General features: G+C 32.2%; 1 protein-coding gene across 1 annotated transcript in view; it reads right to left on the reverse strand.

Moving 5' to 3' along the window:
- The window catches only part of LOC147066427 (kin of IRRE-like protein 1), a 273510-nt gene that overhangs the window by 22548 nt on the left and 234025 nt on the right, over positions 1 to 16937 (reverse strand). The window contains exon 14 of the mRNA XM_085956198.1: positions 14799 to 15074. Within this exon, the coding sequence (XP_085812324.1) occupies positions 14799 to 15074 (276 nt within the window). The remainder of the gene's footprint in view (positions 1 to 14798; positions 15075 to 16937) is intronic.

A 16937-nucleotide genomic window follows, 5' to 3' on the forward strand; every position in this document is an offset into this window, starting at 1 on the left:
CTATGGATATAATATCGCAAGTAATTTTAACGTAAGCATACGTAGAAACTGTTAACATTAATTGAAGTTAGCATGAATAATGAATATTAATTCAAAATACTAATACATTAGAGTTGGCACTCTTCATCATTGAATTTAAAGAGGTGATGATCGTTCAAAATATTCTGTAAAATGACGAAATAATAGACTACATTTGTCGCCGTGACAACGTGACAGTACGCGACGTGCATCTCAATATAATCACAACTTAAAGAACAAGTACCTAACCGTGAAGATTCGAGAGAACTTTAGGATGCATCCACGCAGTGGTAATTTGAAACAGGCAAATGATGATGATGATACCCGCATAACTATAGAAATGTCAAACTATGGAAAGATATTATAAAATAATTATAACAAGGTTCTTACTAATCAGGAAAGTTTACTTAGAAAACTGAGAACTTTAATAAAATATTTATTATTCAGCAGTTTCTTTGGAAGTAATTCAATTGTAATTAAATAAAGATACCTCGAAGCGCTTCAGTGACACTTTGACACTCTCTTGTATAATATTGTAATTACTCAATTATTATTAAAAATGTAAGATTTTTGATATAATAAATATAAATGCCAACGTTTTGTTGTAATACTTGAGGAACTGAGGATTAAACGGAGTTCAAGTGAAGTACTATTTTTTACATCACCATGTGCATACCTAGATGTGCTCGAAACAGGATTAAAACAATATATAACTGCTCTGTATACAAATATCATTACTGTATTCAGTAGTATCTAGTCGTCATATTGAAAGAAAGTATCTCGTTGGGCCAATTATGCTCCGAAATATTTCCCTCCTACCTATAATCCAAATTATTGTAACAAGTCCAGGCGCAAGTCAGTTACGAGTCATCAGTCGACTGTTGTTATTACATACACTTCAGTTAAATTAAGACAATGAGCGCGTCAATGCTTGTTACAGTTTGACTGTCTTTAACGACTAATTATTCAAAGCGCATACGGAGTGACTCAGAAAGTTAAGTGCAGACCACGAGCGTATATGGTATAATCGTCGTGGAAGAAATGATTCTATTCGAGTCTTCGTGCAAATTCAGTAAATCAAATCAACGGAAATTATAAAAACCCAAGAATACCGTGCGAGTGTCTACTAGGACGTGAGGGCATGCACCAGGGACCAGTTTCATCCAGACAGCTGAACATCAATAAGGTTAGTGCCTTGACTAACTACAGTGTAACCGCCCCCCCAGCATCCACATTCACCATCACAATCGTACAAAAATTACAGTCTACTAAAATGCGCCGCCAGTATCAACATAAAGTATTGGTCAAAAAGTATCGATAATTTGCAATACTTTGCTGAGTAGTGTCAGAATCAATATTATAATCTTCTAGTGATACACAAGTTGCCGCTAAAATGGAACTGAAGATAGTAATATCTCCCAGTTTCGGCAGAGTTAATAATAATACCCATTTCCTGTCGATGAATAAATGATTTATATTCCTAACATTGGATTACTTAGGTGATTTATTTATTACTAAACTTTTTTTTCATGGGTACATCTCTAATACTAATAAAAATGTAAAATATCAACGAAGTATTTATTTTTATACCACAAACAGTGAAACAGGTTAAAGTGTATAAATATAGAAATAAATGAATCCGAAAAAGTTTTGCGGAGATAATAAAATATGTAAAATATTCTACATGCCATCGTATTTCTTACAAAAAGATACCACGGAAGGAATAACGAACTTGAGAAACATGTTTTTTTTAATTTCTCTATCTATTGGCTCGTTAAAAACGTTTCGAAAAATGAATACCAGAGGATAAATCAAGTAGCGTGCGGTTCGCTCGCCCATTTCCGTTCGCCCCTGTTTGCCCAACAAAATAAAACCGAATAAACGAAATGTGAGCACAATGGGCAGTCGCGTTGGTTTTGTGAGCGTATAATAATAATAATAACTCGGATACACTGATCATTATTCAAACGTGTCCCATTTGGGCAGGTATTTACCTTTTGTGCGATGAATCTTTTTATTTTGGAAATCCGTGCGGGTAGAAAGCTCCTCGCTTGCCCGCTTGACCGCTGGGCACTGCGACCGACCCCAACTTTCCCTCACGGAAAATTTACAAACAGTTATAATAATTATTATTACGTATGCCCGTATTATTCTAATATTCCTAAATAACTTTTATAATGAAATTAAAGAAAGTATTTGTCTGTATAAAACTGCAGATTGACGTTTCTTTTAACTGCCTTAATTAAAGAATTTCAATACCTAATATTATAATATATAATTTCACGTTTTCCATAAATTGACGTTTAAAATACGCACAGGTCTTCTGTGAAATTCCGATATTGAAAACATAATTTTAAAATCGATAACAATTTATGAACAAAACAAAAAGAAAATAGCTTTGCTGGCATTCGCATTATGCACTGGAAAATAATAGTAACATTGATTTAAAATACAATTTAGAAAGCGCTTCAGTGAGTATAATGGCTCTTAGTTAGTTAAAATTTGTCGTAATTAAGTACGACTCCTTTATCATTGTGTTAAATGTGCGTGGGCGCGATACCCGAGAGATGCAGGTTCGATCCTGCGGGGTATATTACTTTTTTCAAAAAGATTTTTTCTATTGGTCTCAGAAGTATTTTCAAAATGATGTATGTATGTAATGTATAATAGTAACAAATTAAAATTTTAGTTTTATTATTTCTAAATTAAATTTTAAAATTATTAAATTATATTAAAATTTTAAGTTAAATTATTAGTTTCTTAAAATAAAGCTTTTGTGAACATTCTGGCCATTTGGATGATTTAATACATTATTAACTGTGTAAGACCAACTGTTGTATTTAAGAATATTATTGTGGACATCACTAACAAGTCTTGTTGTTTTGATAGTCTTTAAAAATAATCATTCAGTATACCTACAAATTATCGGTTTTAACATCGTGTGACTTGTGTAGGCATCTAGTTTTCTTCATTGAACATGCATATTTTTGTGAACATCAGAAACATATGTATTGATTAAAATTAAAAATATTTACCGTTTAAGCTATTGATACACTCACCAATAATGATGAAATTTCCCCAACAATGTGTAGCTATTATTGGCGATCATCTTTTGTAATTTTAAACTAAGATGTTAGCATTTAGCTCTCATATTATGATAGTTATGTGTTCCATTCGGTTCAGTTATTTTTATGTAGTGTTATTAGTGTTAATGATCATATACTATAGCGTTATCTAATATATAAAAATTAATATTTGTTTGTTTGTTTGTTTGTTTGTTCGTATTGTATGCACTGCCATACCGTTCATCCGATTGCGATAAAACTTTGTTAACTTATTGCTTGCACTTTCGTGAAGAGTATAGGCTATATATAAAATGAATGTCTGTCTGTCTGTATGCCTGTGTGTCTGTCTGTCTTTCTGTCTGTCCCGTATGCGTTCCTATACCATTCATCCGATTGCGATGAAACTTTGGTAAGTGGTTGTATGCACACCCGCAAAGGTTTCTGAATTAGAAAAATCATCTTTTTCTTCTTCTTCATCATTCTATTTTCTTTTATTCGTATGGTTCCTATACCGTTCATCCGATTGCGACGAAACTTTCGTCAGTTATGGTACACACACCCGCAAAGGTTTTTAAATTAGAAAAACCATCTTCTATTACTTCTTCTTCATTATATCTTTTTTTATTCGTATGGTTCCTGTACCATTCATCCTATTGCAATGAAACCTTCGTCAGTTGTTGTGGTAACACCCGCAAAGGTTTCTGAACAAGTACAACTATCTTCTTATTCATCATTCTATCTTCTTTTATTTGTATGGTCCCTATACCATTCATGCGATTGCGATAAAACTCTCGTTAGTGGTGACCTGCGAAGGTTTCTGAATAAGTACAACCATCTTCTTCTTATTCTTAATTATATATTCTTTAATTCGTATGGTTCCTACACTAATCATCCGATTGCGATGAAACCTTCGTCAGTTGTTGTGGTAACACCCGCAAAGGTTTCTGAATTAGTACAACCATCTTCTTCTTTTATTTCATATTCTTCTATTCGTATGCGTTTCTATTCCATTCATCCGATTGCAATAAAACTTTCGTCAATAATTGTGCCAAAACCCGCAAAGGTTTCTAAATTAGAATAACCATCTCCTTCTTCTTCTATTTTATCTTCTTCTATTCGCAATGAAACTTTGGTGAGTTATCGCGCGCATGCCCACGAAGATTTCTGAATTAGAAAATCATCTTCTTCTTCTATTCGTATGCGTTCCTATAACATTCATCCGATTGCTATGAAACTTTTGTCAGTTGTTGTGCGCACACCTGCGAAGGTTTCTAAATTAGTATTATATAAAATACAACGTTTATTGTTTGTTTGTTCCATGCAATTTTGATTTTTTTACTACATATTAATAACATTAATAACGTTTGCATATTTTGGATTCGACTTTAATTTAGTGGTCTTTTGTTTGACCTTTACTCCTATTAGAATTATTTTAATATTGCCATATTGTATAACACAGATATCTTAATATTAAAAAAATAATTACCTCTTATTATTTTTTAAATATCTAAGATAAATATAACCACGAAGCGACCCTGTGCGAAGCCGGGTACTTCAGCTAGTAATATATAAAAATTATAATTTAAAAAATAATAAAAAATGTCTAATAAATGATAAAAAAATATGAAATGTAATGAAATGTAAGAAGCAATTTTTAGCATGTCACGTTGTTTGAATAGATATAATTAACGGAAGGGTACGTTGAGTTTAATTATTATGGAATACTCGGGTGAAAATATCGACGAAGAAGGCTTAATTCGTCGAGCAAGTTGAGACAAGGTTTCGGATGTCAAAGTTTGAGACGCTAAACTAATTATAAGCTAGACAGATGGCGGAGTACTTTTTTACGTTAGCTGAATAATGAGTTATCATCGGGGGTGATATCTAGCGGGACCCGTGAAACAGTTAAAAAAAACGCGAAAGGTGCTGGAAAACCGCGCTTAACCAAATTACTTCTAAAGTTATAATGAAATCATAGAATGAACCCGGCTTAAGGCGAGAGAAGTTCGCGGTTATTCGCAATCTTTGCTCAAGTTTTTTTCTCTCACCGTAGAACTTATTTTAATTTGCTACAGCAGGGGCTCTAGCTCATGGGGCCGCAACCCAAACTTGGACAAACTTCGACTGGCATGAGTGGCATGTCGAAAGGGTGACTCAATATTTTAAACAATAATACTATTATTAAGAGAATAGTATTACGACATGTTACACATGTTTTATCATTACGAAATGATCACGAAAAGGAATTTCACTTCAGTAGGAGATGTGTTCGAGATATCCATGAGTGCGATAGTCTACACATCTAAAATATAGATATAGAGATATATTGCCTAGAGTCATAACACACATTTTGTAATTATGTCATTTTTTATTTAAAAACATGTGAAAATCATTGACGAAGTTGACTGTTGGTGTCATAACTCACATTTTTCAATGAATAATAACCTAACATAACCAAACATAGAGTTCAATTTTTCATAGTGTACTGTGGGTTTGCAGCCGTAAGAGTATTATGTATTTAAAAAAATAATATAAATCGACTCACTCATCCATTAATATTCAAGGGAGTTCAATACGTTTCTTCTAATTACAAAAAAAGTTCTTTGATGGTTTTTTGCGACTATCTCAAAATTAGATTTTTCGAATATGTGAGTAATGATTCTAGGCAACTCAGATAAATGTAAAAGAGCAAGAAAAGAGGTGTGATCTTGTGTCCTCATGCTGGAGCATGATAGGATGAAATAGTAAGTAATAATGAGATTAAAATTATTTTTAGGTAAAATTATTATTGGTATCGAGTTTATCAATTCAAAGTATATTTTTATATTTTATTCTTGTTCGAAGCAATAATAGTAATTTAGTTTTTATAACCCTTATATTCTAGTTATTTTTTTTAGTATATCGCTGAGATGGAGAAACCACACATAATAAAATTAGCTGTAGAAGCTACATGGTTCAAAGGTAAGCTAAAATTATGGAAAATTATGGAAGGAAAGAAAATTGCCTCTTTCCAGATCCTCAATCAAATTATTGATGATAAAAACATTTATTTCGCTATTATACAAGAGAATAAATAAATAAAAAGTAATGTACAATAATATAACTATATTCCTAAAGGAAATATTTTCAATTATAATTGGGATGAAGATTTATTTAATGTTAATAATCTACAAGAGAGATTAACTGATAAAGTAACCAGATACTTTGCAATACTTTAACAAAAGTAGGTAGCAATTCTTATTAGTCATTTTGGGTGAAATAAAAAAATAAACATCGGACTTTTATAGTAGACGAAAAACTAAATGTAATGTACTACTGCCTTTGGCAACAACATACACGCGGGAGTCAGTGTTTTCTACTCAAATTATAATAAACCAAATTGTGAAAAAGAAGATGACTTATATTAGAGCATACAATAATTATGTGTGTGAGAAGAAAAGAAATAAGAGTCAAAAGAAAATTGTATTTGGTTAACTTTGGGAACTTCCATGTTTTGTGTAAAGTTTACTAATTCTTTTCTCCTTTTTGAATTATAATTAATCCTCTGTTCAATTTAAGACTTTTCCTTTTTAGTTTGTACACAGTATTATAATATATAACACCAAGCTTTGAGCTTTGAAAACTTATAATGTTTTATATAAATGTAAAATATATGTCTATGTAATTTTGTTAATATTTTTCGGGTCACGTCACAAAACTATTATCCCAATCTGGGTCATGCCTCATAAAGGTTAAGAATCCCTGAGTTACAGGTAAGTAAGCGAAAGTTTGACTGAAGAAATGAAGAATTTTACGCGGTATGGATGCCGAGGCCAGCGTGATTTACGCAAAAGCATAAGATCTTGGGATTTTCCTCTCATTTACGCGTGCTTCATGAATAGACTTGTCCATTTATAAATTCAAAAAACTGAGTTTTTAAAAACCATAAATATTAATGAAGGTTGTTGAATTACCCATATACATTCGTCGTAGACAATGTAAAAGCATGCTGTGGAACATTTTAAATTTTGTGTATACCTATTTATAAACATATTGTCTGGTCATCATTTTTTTAAGGATCTATTAGTAGGTATATTGAAGTATTAGTTAAGTAAATACTAATAATTTTATGTTGTTTTGATTTTTTTAAATTTGTTTTCGATAACATAAGTTTTTATTTATTAAAAGCATATAATGTGGAATGGATAATATGATGAAACAGCATACCATTTGATTAAGAACTGATAAATTAGAACTTAGGAATTGATATATAGGTAATCATATCGTATAATGATAAAAATAATGTATTTTTATTACAATACGTTTGAAAAACTCAAAATGCCTGCTGGGGGGTTTCGTTGGTTCGGTGGTTGCTTAAATCCTGACGGCTAAAATTATTAAAGATGGAACATGCTTCGCCTGCTGATTTTCAGAATGCTGGTTGTCCAAATTCGAAAGAAAATTTATCTGTCAAAGAAACCGAATCCAAACGATTCAAACAATTTTACTTTTCTGAAAATTATGTAGTTACAATGATAAAACTAAAGAAGTAATAATAACAGACAAACAATACGTCGCATAGAATTTAGTCTACTGAACGTAAAATGAAAATAATTGGCGCGTGGGCCAAATAATCAGGGCGGGGCGCGGGCCGAGGGTGGGTTGCGCGTCTATCAGTGGCGAAGTATGCTGTTAAGATCCGCCATAAATAGTGCACATTAAACAGTGTCAATCATATGTATTTGTTTTCAGTGAAATAAGACTATAATTTACAGACGGTGTTAGTAAGTTTTTAAAATTCAATTAAACCCTGCGCAAACCAATACATAATAGATAATAATCAAAAAGTACTCGTCTATCGATAAAATATCTAAAATTATGCAATAAAATCATAAATAACTTTGGATATTATATAGATAATATTTTTTGTTTTATTTATTATAGTTTGGTTTAGGCAGGGCTTAATGAAATTATAAAAAATGAACCAACAATATGTGTAATATATATTCTTAATCCAACGAAAACGAATACGTATGAATAAAAAATTGTGCACTATTTTGTTGGATCGCCCATAGAATACCTAAACTATTATGGTTTGGTTTAGGCAGGGCTTATAGATTTTTAAAAACTAACTAACACCATCTGTAAATTGTAGTCTTAGTTCAATAAAAACAAATACGTGTGACTAGCAAAGCTTAATGTGCACTTTTATCGCGGATCTTCACAGCCTATCTCCACCCTTCGCTACTGGCGTCTATAGTTATTCTTCGGCTATTTTTCGTAACGCTTTTGCAATGAAGATCATGAGTTCCATGTTAAAACTATTAGAGTATAATATTGTTACAATATTCCGAATCGTTACAATATTATCAATAGTATGAATGTGTGGAAAGCTATACTTACTAAATTACACCAAAGAGGTAATTAGGTATAATCTATTCATGAATTTAATACAAATACTATGTATAGATGTGCAGAATATTAAAACATGCTTTAATTGGGTATAGCCATTCAAAAAATCTATTAAAAACATCTTCAGCTGTACAAATTTTCATTTCTTTATTTTTATTTTTTATTTATCAAGTCGCCCGGGAGTGTGTTATAACATCGCGATTTTTTTCCGCACTACTTTTGGTGGCGGCTGACTTTTGCTGTGGGGCCGGTCGTAAATTCCCTCCGCGGTGCTTTTGTACGCCCTGACGTCATAATATATCCCACCTTGTTTTTTATGGAGGGTGAAAATGGCATTCATTACGTCATAACACAATAAAACGGGCGCCGGCGATCATATCTGGGCGTAGCGATAAGGGTTCGTTTACACTTATCAGTGCAGTATTTGGTTATCATTTGTACCGTTCCGTACTTGCAGTGTTGGTAATAAATTTGTTGATGTATTAAAATAGTATGATATCGATTAAATAATATGATACAACATCCGCTATGTAAGCACAGTTATTGACCATAGGCGATAAAACGTTTTACCCATATCTTCCGCACGAAAAGAAGAAACGAGGAAAAATATTCAAGTAAAAATAGCTAATTTTGCTAACATCAAATTTTTTTTAAAATGCTTCAATTTATCAATCCGCTATGATTTATAATACTATAATATGTTAAGTTTTCATCATTAAAATTGACAAAAAATAAATAAATAACGAAGTGACAATGTACTGATCTGGTGTTGACAATAATCATACATGCACTTTACATAAAACAGTGGTGCCCATGTGAATATGGTAACGTGTAAATTGTACGTAAAACATTTCACCGTGAGCTTTTTTATCGGAAAGAGATGGCCGTATACTATACGGTCTTCAATTTTATTATATTAAATATGAACATTAATTCAACTTTCATAGCTGACGTTGACAAAATTCATGAATCCAAGAATGAAAACTTAACCTGAGCATGAAAATTTAAAATAGTCTAGTAGGTAGGTATATCGGCTTTTTTCAAAATTTGTTTGCTGCTTGCTTCCGGTAAAGTGTAAACCGACAAGAACCGTGTTTTATTTAGACATGTTTTGACATTTTTCACGGTTAAGTATGATACGGCGAACTGCATACGTACAAGTTTCCGGATATGTGTGAATATATCCGCAAGCAAAACAGAGCAATGCTATCGATTTTAATATATTTTTTTGAACTTTTGAAATGTAAACACTTCCAGCAGACACGGTTAAAATTGTATTTATTATTTGTGCTATCATCATGTATTATTCATTTTACATCTTTCTTCGGCATTTTTTAATAGATATTGTTGTATAATGTACTATTAGATATATGAACGTGAGCCCTAAAGTTTGAGAATGATGAAAAAAAGGAATATGCGCATGTCTACAATCCAAGGAAGGCTAAAATCTAAATCAATATAAATCACACACATATTGGGTAATCGAGCTTTGCATAATATATTCAAATACACAAAGAAAAATAATGCCATTCTGCGAGATTTGCCATGTAATTCTGTTAATAAATAATAGAAAAATAGTGTCCAGAAAAGTATCAAATCTTTGAATATATTGTGACAATAAATAATATGTTCGAAATACATGTATTTTTTATTTGAAGTTTGCTTGTTGTTTTCGCGCAAATAAAGATGTCGAAAATATCATTTTATATTGATATTGTATTATTTATAATATTTTCTTGTAAAATATTACTGAAAGTTGCTGGGCAATGAGTATACTAGACTGTCACGGTACTGGGATGTGTAAATGTACCTTAAATCGAGCACAGGCGATCATATCGGGCGAAACGATAAGGTCGATCTCCGGCCCAAAAACACTGTTCTTGATGTCCGAACAGGGACATGTTATACCTGTCATATTTTATGAATTACATGAACGCCACTGTAGGAAAATGTGTTAAAATACGCATATAAAAGAGCCCCCAGCACTGGGGATAAAATCTATGACCTGCCAACTGAGTTAGGACGAAATTTAAAATCCCAGAATGACAATCTCTGGTCGTACATCAGCAATATTCGATGTAGCAAATATATAAGCAATATATATAAAAAAAGAAAAATGCAGTACCTATCTAGGATTATGTCAGTTAACAATTACCTATTATTATTGATTTCTGTTAGTAGATTATGGACAGGTGTGTAGAAGTGTAGATGTATAGTTTTGGCCACAAAACCCGGCTGCGTTCCCGCTATGCACTACATCGTGACGTGTGTTCGATCATGATTAATTGTCGTTTACTAAATCCAAACTAATCATAATTTCTTATCGTTATTTTTGTGCTGGGATAAAATATTCGTTGGAATACTTTCTTTTCAATTTAAAACATAATATTTTTAGTAATACTTTTTTGTTTATTTAAGGCTTATATAATTTTCACTCTCGGTTTAAGTAGAAGGCATAGATTTGAAAAATGCAACTTATATTTTTCACATGCGTTTTTAATGGATAATAGCACCTCTATACGTGCATAGATTTAGTACAGTATAGCGTGTAATTTAAACTGTCGGGATATAACTATTTACACAAAAAATGTTAATTGTCGGGGCCAGTCTCATTTTTAAAGTGTTAGCGAGATGCGTTGGCTGTTGTGCGTGAAGATACATCTGTAATGCACGATGTGGTTCGTATCTTTTCCGGCATGTTCGCCATTATAATTCTTATGCGCAGATATCGCGTATCACCGTGTGAAAATTCAGAAGCCGCTGAAGTTTTTTGATCCACGCGTGCAGTCTTGCAATTTGCATGATAATACGTGTTTTTACTTGCATTTCGTTTTATTGTACAACAGCCAGCAGTAAATCCATGCACGTGTAAATGGGCTATACAGTATGTAAGGTATTATTATATAGATATAGTAAAGAAAGTATAATATTGTACTGAGGTAATGGAAAAAAAAAACAATGCACTCTTATAAATGTACTGGCAATTATAGGTATTCGGCAATACTCGAAAACGTTATAACAAACGGAATATTAGTATTGGGTAAGAACTAATATTTCTTGTTTATTTAAAGTTCATTGCCAAACAACGATTTTCATATCGACTGTGGAAAGGAAAAAGGGTGTTATCCACACAAATCATATTTTACAGGAGGCACAAAAACGTTTTTATTATGGTTTTCGGTCAAGTTAGTGATAAACAAATACTACAAAACAGACATAACACTACAAAATAGACAAAACCTTGAGTTGCAAGATAATTAATAATTTGTTTTTATATCCCTAATCTGATATTAATTATCGTTGTTTTTCTCACGCCACGTCATATCGCTTCCTTCCTTTTTTTGAAATTGCTAGCTAAAGTAAATAATAAAATGGCATTTGCATCTTACATCCATTGGAAACAACGGATATTTCGTAGTATACAACGTTATTATGCAATAAACCCTATTTTAAAAATAAAATGAGTTTTACGCTCTTTTTCCTTTCTAAAGGCGTTATAAATATTATCTATGCTTATAGATTCAGTAATGTTGTTGTATTTAGAAGTTTCACTAGTTTTACACGTTGTAATTTCATTATTTACGAATGTCATAATAAATCAACAAATACGGGCTATTAAATCTCTTAAAATTAATTGCCTTGTAGGTACGTATTGTGTTTAGAAAATTCTCGTGGGTATTTAAATTACATATTTTTATGACGTAAGATAAACATAAATATTTTTTTAATATTTGATATATTATGATATCTTATGCTGTATTCTGTTAGTCAGTAGTGTTACATTACAAGCGGCTCGAGGGAATGTGTAATGTAATGAATAATCAGACCTCATACAATGTTATCAATTCTCTGTGTAATCAACCCCTATGTAAGCCTCAAACAGGATACGGAGGCGGTGTTGAAGGAGGTCAAGACCCACGCAAGTTTGTTTGAAAGACCATGAAGTTGTTTATTAATGCAAAAAAATATAATTTTTCACGTCGTGTTATTTATGCTGAATACCATTCAGAAATATTAATTAATGTTTATTATCCGCAGTGGAAAGCAATAAAATCCGTCCATTATAAATACCAATCATTAATTATGTGCTTATTTTAATGAGTGGAATTAATAATACTCATCAGGCCTCGTCAAGCGGATGGATTTATTAAAACAACGAGGACGGTTTTAAATATCACGTTGAATTAACACGTATTTTTTTGTTGTTGCACAAATTATGATTTTAACTTTAGTTTGTGTATTCAAGTTATCCAGTAGTCGTTAAATGATCGTTGATGAAAATTAATTTAAGACCCCTTACGCACTGTCAACCAATCACCGGCAACCAGGTAAGTAGCAACCACGAAGCATAAGAAAGGAAAACAGCGTTTACACACGCGGGTGCGGCGACCAGTCACACTGTCTGGTTGCTGATAATCATGGTTGCCTGACAGTCGACAGTGTATAAGTGGTCTAAGCCGGCTCGCACATCAAAACTCGTCTCGTCTGCAACGTATTCGATGTGACGTCATCATTATTCACAAAACACACGTTGCCAATTGTAGCTCCGCAGGTTGGTCGAATGCGACTTTTTATTTGAAAAAAACATCTAGTGCTACTATCAACTCAAATCGCATGCGTTTCGGGTTGCTAGTCAAACACGCCAGAACGCATACAAACACCTAAGAATTTGTCATTCCTATACCGGCACGCCGGTAGCCGCGTCCGAATGCATATACGCTTCGAGTTTCGGTCTAATTAAGGGATTTATTATTTTTCTGATGTTATTACGATTACGTATGGCAGCAGAAATGATAATTTATTATCTGCGAGCATCCGACGATTTCCTCTGTGACATGTGCAGGTACATATACGTCACTAACATAATGCTTTTGTACAAATACCAATTATTGATTATGATTGATAAAAAAATCAATCCCAAAAGTTTCGGGATTATGTTTACTAATCCCGGGATTCATAGGTATCGAAAATTGTCCAGGATCCCGGAATTGGATTTAATACTTCTAGTGTTAACATATATATAGATTGAAATGGTCGACACTCGACATCACGAGATATTAATAACTGACGACATAATATGGAGGTGCTTGGTTTATAAGAGATTAGATAAGCTGGAATGTCCTATGTACTTGAAAGTTCAAATTAAAAAGAACGTTTAATTCTCTCTGTTTCGAAACGACTATAACGTGATTTTTATTATTACCGACATCTGTTACAGAAATATTATTATACACTAACTCTACCTACTACTAGTTATTATTATCGTGTGTCTCAAGAGGGCATTGTATTTCTAAGATTTTATGGATAATTGAACCAAAGCGAATATATTTTTATGTCTTGTCAAATCAAGATAATTAATATACCTGTCCGGAAATAAATGAACTTTTACATTTTTTAAAAAGTAACCATGTTATTTTGTATTCTGTCTTAGATGGAAACAAGTTCAATCTGTACTCAAAAACAAGCAATTAGTATGACCATATTTCGGAGACTTTTTAGTGTTTCATCGGAAGTAGTGACGCCGCTGTATTGTAGAATATTGTTTTAATTGAATTGAGAATTTTTAAAATGAGGACTACAATGTTTGTAGGTGTTCTCAAGACTTTCAAACAAATGATTATGCAAGTAGATATTTTGTGTAGCGGCAATAGTTTACAAACTATTTTATAATTTGTATGTGAACATAATATTATGTATCTCGATATTAGCCAGAGATTTCTTAACCCTTTACTGCATAGTGTCGCAAATTTGCGACATTTCAAACTATTTCGATATAGCCAATGCCATCTGTGTAAATTATCAAATAATACCCTTTTTCAATGCCTAGAAAACTGTTTTACCATAAACATCCTATTTTACCGATTTTGTTTGGACATTTCAAGAAATAAAACATTTCTGCATTATAGTCTTTGCATTTCTGCTTTGACAGGTTGACGAATTCGTAGTCCGCATTTGAAAATAAATAAAAAAAAATGTACAGAAGATTGAAATTGGTTGAAAAAAAATATCTACACATCAAATAAGATGTGTACATTAGTTTTTTTATAATTGTTATCATTTGGTTTTGTATTTTGCCATACTGAAATGCAAAATTTAATGGAATTTTCGAAAAAAATTTTTTTTTGACAAAAGGCATTTTGACACCAAGAAAAAATAAAATTTTTCAAAAAAAAAAAAATCATGCAGTGATGGGTTAAATACTGTATTAGCATTATCTTCAATGTGTTTTATGCATATATAAAGTTGCCCATACCGCTCGGAAATTTTGACGAGCCAATGAAACAGTTACTAAAGAACATTTAAAATAATGCCAATTCTACTCACCATAATTCGCTGGAATCACGTCTGGATCTCTATCATCATTGGCGATATCAGCTATCGCCTGGAAGTCAGCTGGTCTCCGCTTCGGCGGCTGATTCGGCAAGACTGCCGGCTGTGGGGGCATCCACAGTTTCTCCTCACTCGGTTGTGCTGGACGAGCTCGTCTCCGCCTAGATCTTCGAACTCTAAGTGCAACCAGCGCACATAGAGCTACCAAAGAAAGTGCTCCCCCGATCAACGCACCAACCAGTGGTGGAAGGTTAGTTTCTACGGTAGACGCTGTAAAAAAGGAAATTTTTTCCAGATTAAAATATGACGAATCATAATATTTTGGCAGTACACAATATTGGGTATACCGGTGAAATCTAATTTTGTTAATAAATGTGTACTTAAACTTAAAAATCTATTTGTAGTCCCTGAATACAAAAATGTACATTTACACACCAACATTTTCTAAGCCAAGATATTAGTAATATACTTATGTTTCAAGATGGCTGCTTTTTCCTACCGAAAATTGATAGCTATGGGCCAACAAGAAATAGTGATTTTGTCCGGTGAGTCCAGACTCACTTCAAATTCGTCGTTGAGGTGCCTAAATATGCTATATATATTTTTTAATTTGTTGAAAAACACTGTAATTGATAACACCTGAAAGAATCAAAATTGGCAAGCTAAATAAAGTCCAATAAATTATTTAATTCAATCGTTGACATTTTTGGCATTCAAGGTTTTTAATGGCGATAAATAACTACAGAGTCATAAAGGTCAAGCCGGTAAATGGGGCCATTAAAATTAGCCCCGTGTATTAATATTTCAGGCGTCGACTCTGCTCAAATGAATGGGAGGGATTTTTATTTATGACAGCGCTTCTGCGGATCTTGAGGAAACTTTGCCGAGAGCAGTTTTCAGATAAGCAAAACTGCACTTCAAGACGTCCAAATAGTCAAACAAACCAGGCCGAGAGAACGGAAGGCATAGTTTAGCAGTAGCGTACATAATATTATTCTTACAAAAATTTTACATAAAATAAATTAATATAGTTATCATAAATTTCTTATTAATCATCAATAAAATGTGTCATAGATTTCAGATATTTTTATATATTATGTATATCCACTACTTCCTGGACCAATTGCATACATTATTGGGTTCCTTTCTAAAAATTCACGATTATAAATGAATGAATAGATTGTTGTATCCAATACCTATAATATTTTTAATGCTTGGATGTATGAATGCAATGTTGTAATAATTGTTTGATTACTTTGGACATTCAAATACTAGACAACCTTTCATCAATCTTGATTGTATCGTAATTCAACGAGTGCAGTACGTCCGCGTCATCGTCATTGTTTATATCACCTTTTTTTATCAATAATGGACCTAACGATATGTCATTAAATATTGAAAAATGGTTGAAAACAAACAATATCAGCAACGATTTTATTGAAGTGCTACTAAATGACAAGTGGAAAGATCGAAAAATTAAACATTATACTTTCATGTTAAAGCCATGTATAATCTTATAGGTACTACAAATTTATTTTTTACTTATACAACTTGACTACCAATTTAACTATAAAAATTACGAATAGTGCATTTTTCGAACTATTTTACCACGTTTTTCTTAGTTCGTATTATTGTTTGTCCGGTGGTTGTTTACCCAGTACAAATCTTGCAATCGATTTTCAACTTACTTCCCGACTAGCTAGACATTTGAAACTTTTAGAATATATCAGAAAACGATGCCAATACCATTCTTTTAATACTTTTAGCCATCTTTAAGTAGAATTGAATTTATTTTCAGTTATGAAATGTTGTATGAAAAGTTATTTCGGAAAAAATCCGTAATCCAATCCACTATTATTGGTTGCTAAGGGTGTGGTCCTAGCAACTAAATTATTAATATATACGTGCGTTACTATGGAAATCAAAATGACATTTCAGTATTCTATATTTGTTTGTTTGTTGCAAAATAGAAAAAAATGATTTGTTGACATTTGCCTTATTTGTTCCAAATTATTAATACATAGAATTGTCAAGTTTATATGATTCAACAGAAAAATTAAAAACGTGGTATATAAAAAGTTCTTTTTATCTTGTAATTATTTATTACGCGATATACGAATATGACGCATAAAC

Source organism: Rhyacophila brunnea, unplaced genomic scaffold (assembly GCF_057557595.1).
Source record: "Rhyacophila brunnea isolate RB1 unplaced genomic scaffold, BYU_Rbru_1.0 scaffold_5, whole genome shotgun sequence".
Lineage (NCBI taxonomy): Eukaryota > Metazoa > Arthropoda > Insecta > Trichoptera > Rhyacophilidae > Rhyacophila > Rhyacophila brunnea.